The 20,444-nt window shown below is 43.1% G+C and overlaps 1 protein-coding gene across 1 annotated transcript; it reads left to right on the top strand.

Moving 5' to 3' along the window:
- Window positions 1-369: 369 nt before the first annotated feature.
- On the top strand, window positions 370-19,067 carry LOC120023505 (TNF receptor-associated factor 3-like). The gene is made up of 11 exons (XM_038967532.1): window positions 370-655; window positions 6,020-6,294; window positions 6,787-6,838; window positions 6,976-7,080; window positions 7,321-7,485; window positions 9,967-10,047; window positions 10,246-10,320; window positions 10,539-10,631; window positions 11,031-11,171; window positions 12,041-12,215; window positions 17,143-19,067. The coding sequence occupies exons 2-11, from the start codon at window positions 6,023-6,025 to the stop codon at window positions 17,712-17,714; spliced, it is 1,731 nt and encodes a 576-aa protein (XP_038823460.1). The 5' UTR covers window positions 370-655; window positions 6,020-6,022; the 3' UTR covers window positions 17,715-19,067.
- Window positions 19,068-20,444: the final 1,377 nt, after the last annotated feature.

Here is a 20,444-nt window from a genome sequence, read left to right as displayed (position 1 = left end):
GAAGGTGTTCCAAATGTTTGGTACACTGTATATAAAACCTTGAGTGATGAGCAGTTCAAGGGATGATGCCTTTTCTGAAGAAGGATCATGAAGTATTGTTTCAGAACAGATAGCACAACTATAAATGTTTTTACTGGATAGGAATAAATTATTCAAGTAGAGTAAGTGATGGGTACCGAGTGTACAGACCATTGCACATTTCTGTATCTTACAGCAATTCCCGTAGTACAGTTCACACTTGATGTTGATGACACTGCCATCTAGTGGAAATCCGATACAAAACATCATTGCCTGTCACTGGCTGACTACAATTTTTTTCTTCATGACGGGGATTTCCTGGGGAAGAAATACCGAAGGGGGGCTTTCCAACTGAGACATCAACAGCCAGAAGAATAAGCGGCGGCTCCATTTTGCTATGTTCCCATCTCGATTTTAAAAAAAAGATTTACTTTAATATTGTTTTTACGATGTCAGCTACCGATAAAAATACTCTAGCTGCCTATTTTAAAAACGGTGGAGTTCGGTCGTTTTCATTGTAAGCGGTTACATTGTGGTGTTCGCGTTCATGAACGTGCCATTCACCGAAACTCCATTTATAACATTGTAGCTCCTGAAAAACGACGTTGCATTGGCCAACGTTACAGATCTGATTCATGTAAGTATTGTTGCTAGCTAGGAAAGTTAACAATAATATTGTCCATGTTACAATGTGGGAACATAGCATGTAGCTATGTTTGTAAAAACATATTGAGTAGCCATACAGTGGTGTACCAAAGCGGGGAGCTAGGGAGGCTTCGAATTGGGGTATGAGGTAATTTCAAATATCAATTTCGGTGTACTGAATTGCCTGCGAGACTTAGCCATCTAAACAATTGTGAAAATATTCCAATAATAGCATATTCTAAAAATGTATTATTCTATATAATCACCTTGACATGTCTCATTGTATTATAATATATTCAGTATTACGCCAATGCATGTGTAATACATTCATTGCAGTTATGACAAATTAGTTGTCTAGTCAGTGCATGCAAAGTAATTTGCATAAATTATTATTTGAGTATGGTGAACAGGCTCACACAAGGTACACAGTTAGTGTATTGGCCTATTGGGTGAATATTGGTTGCAAAATACATTTATTTAATTCAAATTATATGCTTAACATATGTCAATAATGCCTTTGAATCATGCCAAACAGTATACCTGTATGCATATGAAACATTGAAAATATTCTTTAACAGAATCTGTTTCATTTTTGATTGACCAGATCTAAGATCACTGTGATAAGCATGATTCTCTTTTCTCGGAAGATTCAGCTGTTTTGATGTCTGTTCACACAGTTGAAACATGTTCTATTGCTTTCAGGTTATAGGCAGGCTATAGAATTACACGTGGGCAATTCCATGTAACGGAATTCTGCTGAGACTCAAATTTTTCACTTCAAAATGTATACCAAGCCAAAAACATTGACTTCAAATTACAGTGAAAATTTTTCAGTGGAAATAGTAGTTTACAAAAACACATTTACAGGAAGAACTGTGCAGATACAAAGTTTTGTAACAGAATAAAACTGAGGGAGATTTTACAGTAATTATGTTACCAAACTTTGCATCTGCACAGTTTTTCCACTAACTGATTTATTTACTATGTAAGTTGTTCAAAGTAGCCATTGTGCATAGACTTGTATTGTTTGTTAAACATTGAAATCAATCGTTTTTGTTTTTCATACATTTTAAAGTAAAAAAAGTGAGTCTCAGCGTAATTCCGTTACTGTGGAATTGCCCATGTACAATGACAGGTCAGTCATAGAATTCCCCTACATGTTACATTTTTTTGTGTGATGTCATGATACTCTAGCAGCATTCAAGACTTGGTTACATCTGTATGATTGGAGTGGAGAAACTGACCTCTGTACCAATAATGTCTGTGTAGAATAGATAGCTGGTGCATTGCATGGCCATATAAGGCTTCTAAACAGCTTCTACCCCCAAGCCATAAGACTCCTGAACACCTAATCAAATGGCTACCCAGACTATTTGCATTGCCCCCCCTTTTACACCGCTGCTACTCTCTATTGTTATCATCTATGCATAGTCACTTTAAATACTCTACCTACATGTACATATTACCTCGACTAATCTGTGCCCCCACACATTGACTCTGTACCGGTTCCCCATGTATATAGTCTCGCTATTGTTATTTTACTGCTGCTCTTTAATTATCCATATTTTTTCAACTGCATTGTTGGTTAAGGGCCTGTAAGTAAGCATTTCACTGTAAGGTCTACTACACCTGTTGTATTCGGCGCATGTGACTAATAACATTTGATTTGATTTGAAGATGATCGCACCTGAGAAGCTATAACATGTAACAGATTTCCCTCTACTTTTCTCTATCCAGTCACTCTTAGATACAATTTGACCTGTCAACATCAAGCATATGACCAGGTTTAAAGACGAGAATATTGGGCCTATTTCTCAAAAGATCTTGTTCATTCTCCATGTAAATCAGTGAGTGTATTTAACAGGGGAAATACCCTTTTATACATAATGCTCTGCGTTTCATCAAACCAATTTCCCGTAGAGGAAGAGAGACCTGATTAATCTCATTCCCGGCCCAAATGTACCCAAGACGATCTCAACTGTACTATATGCTTTGAATTAGATATCTAGCCTAGCCAATCTACATTTCAAACTTTTGCTGGCAGCTTCGATTCAGCTGGGTCTAGGGTTTGTGTAGGCCTACACCTGTGTGTGTGTGTGTGTGTGTGTGTGTGTGTGTGTGTGTGTGTGTGTGTGTGTGTGTGTGTGTGTGTGTGTGTGTGTGTGTGTGTGTGTGTGTGTGTGTGTGTGTGTGTGTGTGTGTGCAGTCAGTCAGTCAGTCAGTCAGTCAGTCAGTGATGATAGACAGTGGTAAAGCAGCATGTGGAAAAGCTCCTTCACTATCCCAGGAAGTCCCCTGAGAACCACAGGAACTGGTCAGTCAATAGCCTAGGCCTAATCCACTTGCTCATCCAGTGATGATGGGCTGATGTACTTTCAACGTTGAGGAAATGTTGAAGGCAGACCTGTAGAAGTGGCCAGTCTTGATATCCTAACTAGTGTGAATCTGAATTGTTTCATTTGTATGAATGAGCCAGTTGAACCATGTGAGACAGGATGTAGAGCTGAAGGTTCAGTCATTAGGTCCGAGTTCATCTCTAGCTTCATGGAAACCTTCCTTAGAACAATACACATGCATGATGGAAGAATGTTCCACATACAGTGCATTCGGAATGTGTTCAGACCCATTTACTTTTTCCACATGTTGTTACAGTCTTATTCTAAAATGGATTAAATAGTTTTCCCCCCTCATCAATCTACACACAATACCCCATAATGACAAAGCAAAGACAGGTTTTTTTTTTTTTTTATGTTTGAAAATGTATACAAATGGAAATATCACATTTACTTAAGTATTCAGACCATTTACTCAGTACTTTGTTTAGGCTTCTTTGGCAGAGATTACAGCCTCGTCTTCTTGGGTATGATGCTACAAGCTTGGCACACCTGTATTGGGGGAGTTTCCCCCATTCTTCTCTGCAGATCCTCTCAAGCTCTGTCAGGTTAGATGTGGAGCGTCGCTGCACAGGTTTCAGGTTTTTCTAGAGATGTTCGATCGGGTTCAATTCCGTGTTCTGGCTGGGCCACTCAAGGACATTCGGACACTTGTCCCGAAGCCACTCCTGTGTTGTCTTGGCTGTGTGCTTAGGGTCGTTGTCCTGTTGGAAGATGAACCTTCGCCCCAGTGTGAGGTTCTGAGCGCTCTGGAGCAGGTTTTCATGAAGGATCTCTCCGTACGTAGCTCCGTTCATCTTTCCCTCGATCCTGACTAGTCTCCCAGTACCTGTTGCTGAAAAACATACCCTCAGCATGATACTGCCACCACCATGCTTCTCTGTAGGGATGGTGCCAGGTTTCCTCCAGAAATGACCCTTGGCATTCAGGCCAAAGAGTTAAATCTTGGTTTCATCAGACCAGAGAACCTTGTTTGTCATGGTCTGAGAGTCTTTAGATGCCTTTTGGCAACTCCAAGTGGGCTGTCATGTGCCTTTTTAATGAGGAGTGGCTTCTGTCTGGCCACTACCATAAAGGCCTGATTGGTGGAGTGCTGCAAAGATGGTTGTCCTTCTGGAAGGTTCTCTCATCTCCACAGAGAAACTCTGGAGCTCTATCAGAGTGACCATCGGGTTCTTGGTCACCTCTTTGACCAAGGCCCTTCTCCCCCGATTTCTCAGTTTGACTGGGCGGCCAGCTCTAGGAAGAGTCTTGGTGGTTCCAAACTTCTTCCATTTAAGAATGATGGAGGCCACTGTGTTCTTGGGGACCTTCAATGCTACAGAAATGTTTTGGTACCCTTCCCCAGATCTGTGCCTCGACACAATCCTGTCTCTGAGCTCTACGGACAATTCCTTTGACCTCATGTCTTGGTTTTTGCTCTGACATGCTCTGTCAACTGTGGGACCTTATATAGACAGGCGTGTGCCTTTCCAAATCATGTCCATTCCATTGAATTTACCACAGGTGGACTCCAATTAAGTTGTAGAAACATCTCAAGGATGATCATTGGAAACAGAATGCACCTGAACTCAATTTTGATTCTTATAATAAAGGGTCTGAATACTTATATAAATAAGTTGTTTCTGTTTTTTAGTTTTAATACATTTGCACAAATAAAAAATAAAAAACTGTTTTCGCTTTGTCATTATGGGGTATTGTGTGTAGATGGATGAGGAAAATAATGTATTTAATCCATTTTAGAATAAGGCTGTAACATAACAAAATATGGGGGAAAGGGGTCTGAATACTTTCTGAAGGCACTGTTGGAAGAATGTTCCACATGTTGGAAGAATGTTCCACATTTATTTATTTAGTTTTTTTTTTTAATGTAGCCTTTATTTAGCTAAGCAAGTCAATTAAGAACAAATTCTTATTGACAATGACGGCCTACCAAAAGGCAAAAGGACAATGATGGAAGACCAGCTAAATATTTAGTAGAACCTTACATATGTTTTGATCAGTTTGAGGTTGGATGTTCAGTGGATGATGCTGTCTTTTAGGATGGTGTATGCTGTAATTTGGGTTGGGTGTTCAAGCCTAGATTGCTTGCCCTCCTGTTGCTTGCCCTCGGAAAATGAATGTGTTGGCAAGTCTATAATAAAGGCTTGTGTCAGTCTAGATTAAGCTGTCCTGTCCTCCATTAGAGCTGGGCCATATGGACAAAAGCCGTATTGCGATAAATTGCCTTAATTGATGCAATAAGGATAAATACATAGGATGATACGTCTATAACAATGTGCAAAACCGCAGTTGTTTTTTATCCTTTTGAGCTACTACTTCTACTATAGTTTGATTGTAGCCATCAACAGTCCCTTTAACAGTCACCCATATTAGTAAACTTATTTCATTTCAAACTTCACATTTATCTAGTATAGGCTACTTATCGTAGTAAACCATCTCAGCAAAATGCCTGCGGTAAGTGATCGGTATGGTTGGTGTTGATAACTTTCACTTTATCCTCCCAGCTCTACTCCATCTACTTTTGGATATGCTCTATTCCAGTCCCATCCGGGCCTTCCTGCTTGTGCACTGCCCCCCCCCCTCCCCCGAGTCAGAGCAGAGATAACATTAGCCCCAGTTAACTATGTCTGTTATGAAGGGGTTTCCCAAGGTTTGGCCTGAGAGTCAGGGCTGTTGATGTGTCAATGAATGCTCAGCATTAACACACACACACACACACATCCTCAGCTCAAACACCATTGTCCCACTCCAAGACCATGTAACATAAGACGATTGTATACTCCTTTTTTATGAAATGCGTGTTTGTCCTGTATGTTGTAACTGTCGGGTGCATTTTTATTAAACATCTCCTCCCTCCTGTCTTTCTCTCTGTGTTGTGTGTGTGTGTGTGTGTGTGTGTGTGTGTGTGTGTGTGTGTGTGTGTGTGTGTGTGTGTGTGTGTGTGTGTGTGTCCTCCCCAGGTCATGTCAGCAGGGCGGAATGCGGACGTGCGGGAGCTGCAGATCCCCCTCCAGCATCGCTCTCCCTCCCTGGCTGCTCTCTCTCTGGCCCAGCGCCCCTGGCCCAGCGACCCCGAGGCAGGCTTCTTACCCCAGCACGGGGGCTTCTGGGACCACTTCATAGCCACCCCAGAGCCCAAATACTGCTGTGAGGCCTGCAGGCTAGTGCTCTGCAACCCCAGGCAGACAGAGTGTGGACACCGCTTCTGTGAAACCTGCATCTCCGAGCAGCTAAGGTGAGGACTGAGGACAAGAGATTTCAGTTTCATGATGAGTGTGAGAGTGAAGGGGTATGTTTTTTTTTAAGGAAATGATAGTTGGGAAATGACGAACGTCTTCTTGTCAGTGTGTTTGATATGTCAGCTGTCTTCTGGTAATGGGGGTTGTCATAATTGTTTAGTGATCGTGTGATGATTATGATTGAGAAATAATGATGTCATTGGCCCCATGTTGCTAAAAGGAGGATTTGATTGGACATTAGTTAATTAAGCACCCCAAGGGGGTGTGGTATTTGGATAATATACCACGGCTAAGGGCTGTTCTTTATTATAAACTGGTTACCAACTTAATTAGAACAGTAAAAATAAATGTTTTGTCATACCCGTGGTATACGGCTGTCAGCCAAGCAGCATTCAGGGCTCGAACCACCCAGTTTATAATGATAGATTTCTCACTCCGCGTTAATCATCATCGTAGTAATGTACCTAAATGTCTTGTCGTCTTTACAGCAAACCAAATCCAGTATGTCCAGCAGATATGGAGCCGCTGTTCAAAGACAAGGTAAGACTATGTGAATGATTTGCATCACTGTCATCATCCTTATGATAACCATGCTAAACAGCCCTATACCCTTTCTAAATGGCCTCGTACATAATCACAACGTGTCTCCTCACAGTAGCCGTTGTGTTTTCTGTCAGATCTTCCGTGATGTGTGCTGCCATAGAGAGATCATGGCTCTGAGAGTGTACTGCAGGAGTGAGAAGAATGGCTGTAAGGAGCAGATGAGTCTACATCAGGTCATGGTAAGTGTCTGACTGACTGAGGGAAATGGAAAAAGTCCCATTGTTACGCACAGTCATTATTCAAACTCTAGAAAAGTGTTTATCTACAATTCTCGTTGATTTCAGTCACATTGGTTGAACGTTTCCTGTTGAAACTGTAATGACTACAACCCAAATGCAATCTTATTTATAGCACTTCATAATAGGCTACATTTTCTTTACACCAAATCCTTATGATTCCTTTTCCTCCTTTTTTCCCAGGATCATTTGAATGTGTGTCCGTATTTTGAGGTGCCATGCCCTTTAGGAAAGTGCAAAGAGAAGATGATGCGCAAAGACATTCCTGAGCACTTGAGTTGGAAATGTAAACACAGAGAGACCACCTGTGAATTCTGCATGCACAAGATGGCCATGACTGAATTACAGGTAACTAGAACAACTACTTGAGTTGGGCCAGTGCTCACCGAACCTGTACCTCTTAGAGAATATTGTGACCGGCACCCAAAATTAGTACTGGCACATATTTTAGTCCACCTTAAAGGGCAATTTCGACACTTTTCAACCATATATTAATTTTCTCCAGCACCATACCGGTGTGTCCCCGCGAATCTCATAGGATGTTTCTCAATATGCATACTACCGTGCTCCACACTCCCAAGCTCCGAGTGCATTCTCCCACGACGTTCTCTTGAGTACGTTCTTGTGAAGATGAGAGTGTGGAGAACGCATTTAACATTACATTTGAGAAGCACTTGCACTCCCCCTACTGTATTACCTCACGCTGCACCTCCCCATTCACTGAACCTTCTTCCAGCCAGGACATTTGAAAATTACTGTTTTTAAAATGTTTAAACTTTTGATGTCATCGGGTCTAACTTTGTTTAGTTTATATACAGTGGGGCAAAAAGGTATTTAGTCAGCCACCAATTGTGCAAGTTCTCCCACTTAAAAAGATGAGAGATGCCTGTAATTTTCATCATAGGTACACTTCAACTATGACAGACAAAATGAGAAAAAGAAATCCAGAAAATCACATTGTAGGATTTTTAATGAATTTATTTGCAAATTATGGTGGAAAATAAGTATTTGGTCAATAACAAAAGTTTATCTCAATACTTTGTTATATACCCTTTGTTGGCAATGACAGAAGTCAAACGTTTTCTGTAAGTCTTCACAAGGTTTTCACACACTGTTGCTGGTATTTTGGCCCATTCCTCCATGCAGATCTCCTCTAGAGCAGTGATGTTTTGGGGCTGTTGCTGGGCAACACGGACTTTCAACTCCCTCCAAAGATTTTCTATGGGGTTGAGATCTGGAGACTGGCTAGGCCACTCCAGGACCTTGAAATGCTTCTTACGAAGCCACTCCTTCGTTGCCCGGGCGGTGTGTTTGGGATCATTGTCATGCTGAAAGACCCAGCCACGTTTCATCTTCAATGCCCTTGCTGATAGGAGGTTTTCACTCAAAATCTCACGATACATGGCCCCATTCATTCTTTCCTTTACACGGATCAGTCGTCCTGGTCCCTTTGCAGAAAAACAGCCCCAAAGCATGATGTTTCCACCCCCATGCTTCACAGTAGGTATGGTGTTCTTTGGATGCAACTCAGCATTCTTTGTCCTCCAAACACGACAAGTTGAGTTTTTACCAAAAAGTTCTATTTTGGTTTCATCTGACCATATGACATTCTCCCAATCTTCTTCTGGATCATCCAAATGCTCTCTAGCAAACTTCAGACGGGCCTGGACATGTACTGGCTTAAGCAGGGGGACACGTCTGGCACTGCAGGATTTGAGTCCCTGGCGGCGTAGTGTGTTACTGATGGTAGGCTTTGTTACTTTGGTCCCAGCTCTCTGCAGGTCATTCACTAGGTCCCCCCGTGTGGTTCTGGGATTTTTGCTCACCGTTCTTGTGATCATTTTGACCCCACGGGGTGAGATCTTGCTTGGAGCCCCAGATCGAGGGAGATTATCAGTGGTCTTGTATGTCTTCCATTTCCTAATAATTGCTCCCACAGTTGATTTCTTCAAGCCAAGCTGCTTACCTATTGCAGATTCAGTCTTCCCAGCCTGGTGCAGGTCTACAATTTTGACAGCTCTTTGGTCTTGGCCATAGTGGAGTTTGGCGTGTGACTGTTTGAGGTTGTGGACAGGTGTCTTTTATACTGATAACAAGTTCAAACAGGTGTCATTAATACAGGTAACGAGTGGAGGACAGAGGAGCCTCTTAAAGAAGAAGTTACAGGTCTGTGAGAGCCAGAAATCTTGCTTGTTTGTAGGTGACCAAATACTTATTTTCCACCATAATTTGCAAATAAATTAATTAAAAATCCTACAATGTGATTTTCTGGATTTTCTTTTCTCATTTTGTCTGTCCTAGTTGAAGTGTACCTATGATGAAAATTACAGGCCTCTCTCAGAACTTGCACAATTGGTGGCTGACTAAATACTTTTTTGCCCCACTGTATGTAGACACTGGTATTGTGCTGGAGATAAAGAAATTAGGTTAAAAAGTTGTGGAATTGCCTTTTAAGCAGTGACTACAACAACACTGAATATCTGCTACCGCATGGCAAGCGGTACCGGAGCACCAAGTCTCGGTCCAAGAGGCTTCTAAACAGCTTTTACTCCCAAGCCATGAGACTCCTGAACATCTTATCAAATGGCTACCCAGACTATTTGCATTGCCCCCCCACCCCCCTTTACACTGCTGCTACTCTCTGTTTATCATCTATGCATAGTCACTTTAATAATTTTAACTACATGTACATATTACCTCGACTAACCGGTGCCCCTGCACATGGACTCTATACCGGTTCCCCCTGTATATAGTCTCGCTATTGTTATTTTACTGCTGCTCTTTAATTATTTGTTACTTTTATTTCTTATTCTTATTTAAATTTTTCAGAAACACAAAGAAACCGTTTGTCCTTCATTTCCGGTGGCCTGCCCCAATCATTGTACTTTTCCCTCCATCTTACGGAGCGAGGTAAGGAGTGTATTTTAATGTTTGTAGGATAAAATGTATTCATGCAAGGCAGTATGGACATCTTTTCTCTTATCATCAGATGGATTAACATAGTTTTAGTTGTTGTGATACTGTTACCCATTTCAATGAGACCACATTGTAATGCAAATGCTTTGTATAGAAGGAAATGATTGAACCTAAATGTGTTTCTACTCTCAGCTGACAAGTCATCAACATGAGTGCCCCAAGGCTCATGTCACCTGCTCCTTTATCCGCTTTGGATGCAATTTCAAGGTCAGTCTTCATGTTACTATGATTGTTAAAAGTGGTATTAATAATAATATGCTTAATATAAGTTGTAATATCATGGCCACTATGAACTCCTCATGATGTCTCTTCTACTCTGTTGTCTGGCTATTGTCCCACTGAACTACAACTCATTTAAGAGAACATACAGTAGTTTTAAGCTGATATGTTACTGATATGATATTTTCCCTGATATTCCTCTGTAGGGTCTCAATCAAGACATGAGGGATCATGAATCTAGCTTTGCTTCTGAACATCTGCGTCTGATGGCAACCAGGAACACTACGCTGGAGGCCAAGGTAATCAACTCTACTTTGTTCTTTAGAACAATGAAGGAAAAATGTATAAAGTCAACATAATGAAAATTCACCAGCCTCATGACCAACTTCTATTTCAATCCATATGCAAGGCATACAGTGTATAAATATGTTGCCTTGTATCCGCATTACCTGTCATACTTGTTTTGACTCATGATCTAATCACAAATTTGAGTATATGCTCTTACATGTTACAAATAACACATACATTCTAACAAAATGTATTTTGACAAGTACCCAAAAATAATATATTGGGAGAAATTAAACTGAATATTCAACCACAACTAACTTGTTAACAATCAACTAATCACAGGGCTGAATGGTTACGTAGTTCAGGGTAATGAAAGCAGTAATAAGACAGAATGTTTCCCACCCATCTAGATGGAGGATGTTAAAGGAGAGCTTCTGGAGCGGTACAAGGTTTTGCCAGGCCTAAGCAGCCGTCTGTCTGAAACAGAGTCTCAGTACGAGGAGATGAGGGAGAATAACAGACAGCTGGAGCAGAAGCTCACTACCATGCAGGTAAATGAAAAGGTCGAAGTACACTGAGTGTACAAAACATGTGAGTTGCACCCCCCTTTGCCCTCAGAACAGCCTCAATTTGTCAGGGCATGGACTCTACAAGGTGTCAAAAGCGTTCTACAGGGATGCTGACCCATGTTGACTCCAATGCTTCCCACAGTTGTCAAGTTGGCTGGATGTCCTTTGGGTGGTTGACCATTCTTGATACACGCTGGAAACTGTTGAATGTGAAAAACTCAGCAGCGTTGCTGTTCTCGATATAGTCAAACCGGTGCGTCTGGCACTTACCACCATACCCCGTTCAAAGTCACTTCAATCTTTTGTTCTCTCCATTCACCCTCTGAATGGCACACATGCACAATCCATGTCTTAACTGTGACCAGGTGAGTCCTTCTTTAACCTGTTTCCGACCCCTTCATCTACACTGATTGAAGTGGACTTAACAAGTGACATCAATAAGGGATCAAAGTGTTCACCTGGTCAGTCTGTCATGGAAAGAACATGTGTTTCTTATGTTTTGTACACTGTCATTATAAAACCTCTGTAATACTAGTCTTTGACATACATAATAATACTTGTCTTGTTCCACAGTCCCATTTACTGATTTCTCAGTTGGAGGTAAAGTCCTGTCATGTATGGAACTTACATTAGAAGTCATTTAGCAGACGCTCTTATCCAGAGCGACTTACAGGAGCAATTAGGGTTATGTGCCTTGCTCAAGGGCACATCGACAGATTTTTCAGCTAGTCGGCCCAACGCTCTTTCAGCTTACTGGCCCAATGCTCTTAACCGCTAGGCTACCTACCGCCTAGGCTACATGAAGTGTGTGTAACTGTATGTGTGTGTTTGTGGACATTTTCACCATGTAGAACTTGATGAGTTCCCACTCTGAGAAGCTTTTGGAGATGGAGCTGGAGCTGAGGTCTCTGAGGACCATCCGAGAGGAGGTGGAAACACTACGAGGCACCGTGGAGAGCATTCGTTCCAGGGTTGCATCGCTAGAGGGAGGAAGGGGCGGGGCCATCCCAGCCACACACACACTAGGTGAGTTACCCTGAATGCTCTCTCACTCTCTTTCTGTCTCACTCTCTCTGTCTTCCTTTGTCTAGCTCTCTCTGTTTCCCTCTCTAGTCTCTCCCTCTGTGTCTCTGTCTCTCTCAACACTTGTCTTGGGAATTCTGTTATTCTTTGCTACTTCACTGTCGCTAAAACCTGTGTAACTCTTTTAGGAGTTGCTCAGAATGAGTGCAGTGTGATATTGGACCGATTTGATATGTTCAAAGTCGGAAGCTACATTATGAGCAAAGCAGTGATTGAAAAAAAACAGTGCTTTGGGGCCTCCCGAGCATCGCAGTGCTAGCTGTGCCACTAGAGATTCTGGGTTCGAGTCCAGGCTCTGTCGTAGCCGGCTGCGACCGGGAGACTCATGGGGCGGCGCACAATTGGCTCAGCGTTGTCCGGGTTAGGGGAGGGTTTGACCGGCAGGGATGTCCTTGTCCCATCGCGCATTAGCGACTCCTGTGGTGGGCCGGGCGCAGTGCACGCTGACACAGTCGCCAGGTGTAAGGTGTTTCCTCCGACACATTGGTGCGGCTGGCTTCCGGGTTAAGTGGGCATTATGTCAAGAAGCAGTGCGGCTTGGTTGGGTCGTGTTTCGGATTACGCACGGCTCTCGACCTTTGCCTCTCCCGAGACCGTACACGAGTTGCAGCGATGAGACAAGACTGTAACTACCAATTGGATTCCACGATTCCAATTAGGGAGAAAAAGGGGTTAAAAAACATATGTATACAGTGGGGCAAAAAGGTATTTAGTCAGCCACCAATTGTGCAAGTTCTCCCACTTAAAAAGATGAGAGAGGCCTGTAATTTTCATCATAGGTACACTTCAACTATGACAGACAAAATGAGAAAAAAAAAATCCAGAAAATCACATTGTAGGATTTTTAATGAATTTATTTGCAAATTATGGTGGAAAATAAGTATTTGGTCACCTACAAACAAGCAAGATTTCTGGCTCTCACAGACCTGTAACTTCTTCTTTAAGAGGCTCCTCTGTCCTCCACTCGTTACCTGTATTAATGGCACCTGTTTGAACTTGTTATCAGTATAAAAGACACCTGTCCACAACCTCAAACAGTCACACGCCAAACTCCACTATGGCCAAGACCAAAGAGCTGTCAAAGGACACCAGAAACAAAATTGTAGACCTGCACCAGGCTGGGAAGACTGAATCTGCAATAGGTAAGCAGCTTGGTTTGAAGAAATCAACTGTGGGAGCAATTATTAGGAAATGGAAGACATACAAGACCACTGATAATCTCCCTCGATCTGGGGCTCCACGCAAGATCTCACCCCGTGGGGTCAAAATGATCACAAGAATGGTGAGCAAAAATCCCAGAACCACACGGGGGGACCTAGTGAATGACCTGCAGAGAGCTGGGACCAAAGTAACAAAGCCTACCATCAGTAACACACTACGCCGCCAGGGACTCAAATCCTGTAGTGCCAGACGTGTCCCCCTGCTTAAGCCAGTACATGTCCAGGCCCGTCTGAAGTTTGCTTGAGAGCATTTGGATGATCCAGAAGAAGATTGGGAGAATGTCATATGGTCAGATGAAACCAAAATATAACTTTTTGGTAAAAACTCAACTCGTCGTGTTTGGAGGACAAAGAATGCTGAGTTGCATCCAAAGAACACCATACCTACTGTGAAGCATGGGGGTGGAAACATCATGCTTTGGGGCTGTTTTTCTGCAAAGGGACCAGGACGACTGATCCGTGTAAAGGAAAGAATGAATGGGGCCATGTATCGTGAGATTTTGAGTGAAAACCTCCTTCCATCAGCAAGGGCATTGAAGATGAAACGTGGCTGGGTCTTTCAGCATGACAATGATCCCAAACACACCGCCCGGGCAACGAAGGAGTGGCTTCGTAAGAAGCATTTCAAGGACCTGGAGTGGCCTAGCCAGTCTCCAGATCTCAACCCCATAGAAAATCTTTGGAGGGAGTTGAAAGTCCGTGTTGCCCAGCAACAGCCCCAAAACATCACTGCTCTAGAGGAGATATGCATGGAGGAATGGGCCAAAATACCAGCAACAGTGTGTGAAAACCTTGTGAAGACTTACAGAAAACGTTTGACCTCTGTCATTGCCAACAAAGGGTATATAACAAAGTATTGAGATAAACTTTTGTTATTGACCAAATACTTATTTTCCACCATAATTTGCAAATAAATTCATAAAAAATCCTACAATGTGACTTTCTGGATTTCTTTTTCTCATTTTGTCTGTCATAGTTGAAGTGTACCTATGATGAAAATTACAGGCCTCTCTCATCTTTTTAAGTGGGAGAACTTGCACAATTGGTGGCTGACTAAATACCTTTTTGCCCCACTGTATATATATATACACTGCTCAAAAAAATAAAAGGAACACTTAAACAACACAATGTAACTCCAAGTCAATCACACTTCTGTGAAATCAAACTGTCCACTTAGGAAGCAACACTGATTGACAATAAATTTCACATGCTGTTGTGCAAATGGAATAGACAACAGGTGTGAATTATAGGCAATTAGCAAGACACCCCCAATAAAGGAGTGGTTCTGCAGGTGGTGACCACAGACCACTTCTCAGTTCCTATGCTTCCAGGCTGATGTTTTGGTCACTTTTGAATGCTGGCGGTGCTTTCACTCTATAGGTAGCATGAGACGGAGTCTACAACCCACACAAGTGGCTCAGGTAGTGCAGCTCATCCAGGATGGCACATCAATGCGAGCTGTGGCAAGAAGGTTTGCTGTGTCTGTCAGCGTAGTGTCCAGAGCATGGAGGCGCTACCAGGAGACAGGCCAGTACATCAGGAGACGTGGAGGAGGCCGTAGGAGGGCAACAACCCAGCAGCAGGACCGCTACCTCCGCCTTTGTGCAAGGAGGAGCACTGCCAGAGCCCTGCAAAATGACCTCCAGCAGGCCACAAATGTGCATGTGTCTGCTCAAACGGTCAGAAACAGACTCCATGAGGGTGGTATGAGGGCCCAACGTCCACAGGTGGGGGTTGTGCTTACAGCCCAACACCGTGCAGGACGTTTGGCATTTGCCAGAGAACACCAAGATTGGCAAATTCGCCACTGGCGCCCTGTGCTCTTCACAGATGAAAGCAGGTTCACACTGAGCACATGTGACAGACGTGACAGTCTGGAGACGCCGTGGAGAACGTTCTGCTGCCTGCAACATCCTCCAGCATGACCGGTTTGGCGGTGGGTCAGTCATGGTGTGGGGTGGCATTTCTTTGGGGGGCCGCACAGCCCTCCATGGGCTCGCCAGAGGTAGCCTGACTGCCATTAGGTACCGAGATGAGATCCTCAGACCCCTTGTGAGACCATATGCTGGTGCGGTTGGCCCTGGGTTCCTCCTAATGCAAGACAATGCTAGACCTCATGTGGCTGGAGTGTGTCAGCAGTTCCTGCAAGAGGAAGGCATTGATGCTATGGACTGGCCCGCCCGTTCCCCAGACCTGAATCCAATTGAGCACATCTGGGACATCATGTCTCGCTCCATCCACCAACGCCACGTTGCACTACAGACTGTCCAGGAGTTGGCGGATGCTTTAGTCCAGGTCTGGGAGGAGATCTCTCACGAGACCATCCGCCACCTCATCAGGAGCATGCCCAGGCGTTGTAGGGAGGTCATACAGGCACGTGGAGGCCACACACACTACTGAGCCTCATTTTGACTTGTTTTAAGGACATTACATCAAAGTTGGATCAGCCTGTAGTGTGGTTTTCCACTTTAATTTTGAGTGTGACTCCAAATCCAGACCTCCATGGGTTGATAAATTTGATTTCCATTGATAATTTTTGTGTGATTTTGTTGTCAGCACATTCAACTATGTAAAGAAAAAAGTATTTAATAAGAATAGTTCATTCATTCAGATCTAGGATGTGTTATTTTAGTGTTCCCTTTATTTTTTTGAGCAGTGTATATATACACTGCTCAAAAAAATAAAGGGAACACTTAAACAACACAATGTAACTCCAAGTCAATCACACTTCTATGAAATCAAACTGTCCACTTAGGAAGCAACACTGATTGACAATAAATTTCACATGCTGTTGTGCAAATGGAATAGACAAAAGGTGGGTCAGTCATGGTGTGGGGTGGCATTTCTTTGTGGGGCCGCACAGCCCTCCATGTGCTCGCCAGAGGTAGCCTGACTGCCATTAGGTACCGAGATGAGATCCTCAGACCCCTTGTGAGACCATATGCTGACACATGCACATTTGTGGCCTGCTGGAGGTCATTTTGCAGGGCTCTGGCAGTGCTCCTCCTTGCACAAAGGCGGAGGTAGCGGTCCTGCTGCTGGGTTATTGCCCTCCTACGGCCTCCTCCACGTCTCCTGATGTACTGGCCTGTCTCCTGGTAGCGCCTCCATGCTCTGGACACTACGCTGACAGACACAGCAAACCTTCTTGCCACAGCTCGCATTGATGTGCCATCCTGGATGAGCTGCACTACCTGAGCCACTTGTGTGGGTTGTAGACTCCGTCTCATGCTACCACTAGAGTGAAAGCACCGCCAGCATTCAAAAGTGACCAAAACATCATCCAGGAAGCATAGGAACTGAGAAGTGGTCTGTGGTCACCACCTGCAGAACCACTCCTTTATTGGGGGTGTCTTGCTAATTGCCTATAATTTCCACCTTTTGTCTATTCCATTTGCACAACAGCATGTGAAATGTATTGTCAATCAGTGTTGCTTCCTAAGTGGACAGTTTGATTTCACAGAAGTGTGATTGACTTGGAGTTACATTGTGTTGTTTAAGTGTTCCCTTTATTTTTTTGAGCAGTGTATATATAAACCAGTACTTTTTTATGGCCTGACAAGTCTGGGAAAATGTAGGTAGTGAGAAGTCCAGAGTGGTACAAACATACAGGACTCTTATTCCATTGGCTTGCTATTGTTTCTCTGCAGGTTCTTTAGAGACACAGCTCTCCCGTCAGGACGACATGCTGAGTGTCCACGAGATCCGCTTGGCCGACATGGACCTGCGCTTCCAGGTCCTAGAGACGGCCTCCTTCAATGGGACGCTCATCTGGAAGATCCGTGACTACAAGCGGCGGAAACAAGAAGCCGTGGCGTCAAAGACCCTGTCTCTCTACAGCCAGCCTTTCTACACTGGCTACTTTGGCTACAAGATGTGTGCCCGGGTCTACCTGAACGGAGACGGCATGGGGAAAGGAACCCACCTGTCTCTGTTCTTTGTGGTGATGCGTGGCGAGTACGATGCCCTGCTGCTCTGGCCCTTTAAGCAGAAGGTGACTCTGATGCTGATGGACCAGGGCCCAGCCAGGAAGCACCTAGGGGATGCCTTCAAACCAGACCCCAACAGCAGCAGCTTCAGACGACCCACGGCAGAGATGAACATAGCCTCGGGCTGCCCGCTGTTCGTGGCCCAGACTGTGCTGGAGAACGGTACTTACATCAAGGATGATACCATCTTCATTAAGGTCACAGTGGACACATCTGACCTCCCTGACCCTTGACCCCTGGTCTGTAGAGAACAGCAGATGTATCTGGATTATGTGAGAGAGATTGCAAAAGATGGAATGGAGAGAGCAGAAAGAAGGATGGAGAACAAGAAAAGAACAGAAGTCAGAAGAGTAAGGTTTCTTTGCAGATCTCAAGGTGCAGCCTAAGCCTGCAGAAAGAGCTGGGTGGACCTCAGAGCAGTTGCCTTTGGTGCCTGTGTTGCTCACCAGATAGGTGAGAGAAGGAAGTGGTTCTTTTTCAACCAGGCTGAATGTTAAAAAGTCTAAAGAATGCCTATATTACTCACAGCAGGGAGAGGTATAAATGGCAATGGATAGTGGATCATTCTAACCCAAGTTATCAGGATGCAACCATCATCAAACTACATGAACCCAGTATGTATGTATGTATTTATGTATAGCAATCTACCAGAACTAAAAATCATATAGAATGGAGATAGTGAATATATTTCAGTAGACATTAATCATTTCTGCCTTGAAGAACATGGGACAGTGCATCATCCAACACAAGTCGAGGTGTGGAAATAGTTGGGCACGGGACAACTATCTTCTGTAATATCAAATATCTCTGAGAACTCATTACTTGACTTTGATGAAACATGTCTACATTAAAGCCAGAAGATACAATCCCACATTACATGTTGAATAAGGAGATACAATGCAATATGTGGTTGTGTATGTTGTTTGCATTGCTGGTGAAGTTTGGTTGTATTATTACATTGTTAAAGTACAGAATGTAACGTACAGTATGTATGTTTCTAGTCTTGTGATTGTGTTGGAGAAAGTTGTTGATTGACAAGATTTTATTAACAGGTGTTGTGTGAGCAGCAGGGTGTGTCTTGTGTGCAGGCTACAGCCTGTCTCTTATTTCAGATTTGGTTTTAGTGGACCTGGTCTGCATCTGAAATGGCATCCTGCTACCTATATTGTGCACTACTGTTGGCCAGAGCTGTACAAAAGTAGTGCACTATATAGGGATTCGGGTGCCATTTCAGACACAGACAAAGATGGCACAAAGGAATGGATACACACCGGTACAGCAATGCCACTGTCTCGCGGAGTTAAGAATAAGACTTTCATTTTGAAGATCTATAAAGATCTGTAAATTACTTCTATACTGCTTTTTGTAACTTACACATTGTTTTGTAATGTTCAGAACAGATGCTGTGCATCATATTTTTTTTGTAACAGTTGGGAAAACAAAATGCCTCATTAAAACTCCAACCATGTTGATTGAGCTGAGACATAAAGTGACAGTGACTTGTTTTCATGATGGTTGGTGGAGAATGTTATTTGCACAAGTTATGTTTGAATGTGTATTAATAAAATTGTTAAACAAAACTTGAATGTGCTTTGATGTTTGATTTCTGTGGAGGAGATCAGAAGGAGAAGATGGGGAGGGATTGGCCACACCCTCTGAAAGCCCTCTTACATCACCAGTCAAGCTCTCCTGAAACCCACAAGGGAGACAGAAAAGAAGGCACCAGAGAAACACCTGGAGGCTGGAGCTTGAAGCAGACACCAAAAGATCAGGCATAGGATGGAACGAGATTGAGAAGACAGAACAGAGTGCAATAGAGACGAGTCGTTGATGGCCTATGCTTCCTGGGTAGCAATGGACCTAAGTAAATTTGAGTGAGAGGTTATCCTGAATTCATTTTTAAGGCATAGGAAATGGGAGCTACACTTTTTCCTCTTTTGAATCAAGGAAAATCTACAGTGATCACAAGTTGGTTAATGTAAGTCTTGATGATACATTTATTTAGGGTTGGCTGTGGTGGGTCCGCCAGGACAAAAAAGTCTGTGCAGACTGTAGGGGACCACTGCTTCATAGGAAACAGTCCAAAAATAAACATGGGGAACCCTCCGTGGTGCGGGTCTATCTTCTCCTTCCACTAGATGTCAGGATAGTACAGAATGTTATTCTACAGTATATCTTCCACCACGGGTAGGCTACAACTACAAAGTGACATTTCAGGAGAACCTGGCAACGCATAACAAGACGTGTATCCATCAGTGAACTGTTGCAGATAGAGAGATGTTATGTAGAGCTAACACAATTCCACATTCTGTATGACAGTTCTGATCAGGGTACATTCAGGTCATGTATATTCTCCACGATAAATGTGCATTCTAGTATTTTTGTAAAGTTGCTCCCACCTGGCAACTATTAAATAATTAAATAATTAGCCAATGTTTTCACGTGCATACATATAAACCATGTGGTTATGTGAAGGTATTGTAGGATTCCACATTTTGTGTCTAAGCAGCATGTATGTTGCTAGGTGCTATGTTGCAGTACATGTATTCTCATTGTCAATTAATATGGATTCCATGGCGTCTGTAAAAATGTGACAATATAAAAGTCCTGTCCTCCTTCAACATTATTATGAGCGAATTTAAGTTTTCCAAGTCTTCAATGCAAACTTGTATTGTCCATTCAAGTTTGCAGTATAGAGTTAGAAAACTTTACTTCCCTTATGACAATGTCATTGAAATGTATAAGTGGGCTTGGGCTTGACTCAGTATTTTTCCCTCTGGAATAATCAGTCTCATGTCACTAGGTCATTCAAAGGAAGGGCGGTGCCGTTAATTAAGTAATGCAAATCATAGAGGGAGAGGCGAAGCGAGAGGATTTACTCTCTGTCTGCGTGAGATAAGCCCTTTTTTGTATGGAGGTCAATGAGAGTGTAAAATTATGTGAGGCTTATTTAATCGAATAGA

The sequence above is a fragment of the Salvelinus namaycush genome, chromosome 28 (genome assembly GCF_016432855.1).
Source record: "Salvelinus namaycush isolate Seneca chromosome 28, SaNama_1.0, whole genome shotgun sequence".
Classification (NCBI taxonomy): Eukaryota; Metazoa; Chordata; class Actinopteri; order Salmoniformes; family Salmonidae; genus Salvelinus; species Salvelinus namaycush.
This window is presented reverse-complemented; position numbering and strand designations above follow the sequence as displayed.

What these genes read in the sequence shown, in the direction of transcription:
- LOC120023505 (XM_038967532.1), top strand. Translation starts at nt 6,023, where the DNA reads ATGTCAGCAGGGCGGAATGCGGACGTGCGGGAGCTGCAGATCCCCCTC. An exon ending in TGAGTCTACATCAGGTCATG is followed by an intron (nt 7,081 to 7,320) that starts GTAAGTGTCTGA and finishes CTTTTTTCCCAG; the next exon opens with GATCATTTGAATGTGTGTCC. An exon ending in TGGCCATGACTGAATTACAG is followed by an intron (nt 7,486 to 9,966) that starts GTAACTAGAACA and finishes TAAATTTTTCAG; the next exon opens with AAACACAAAGAAACCGTTTG.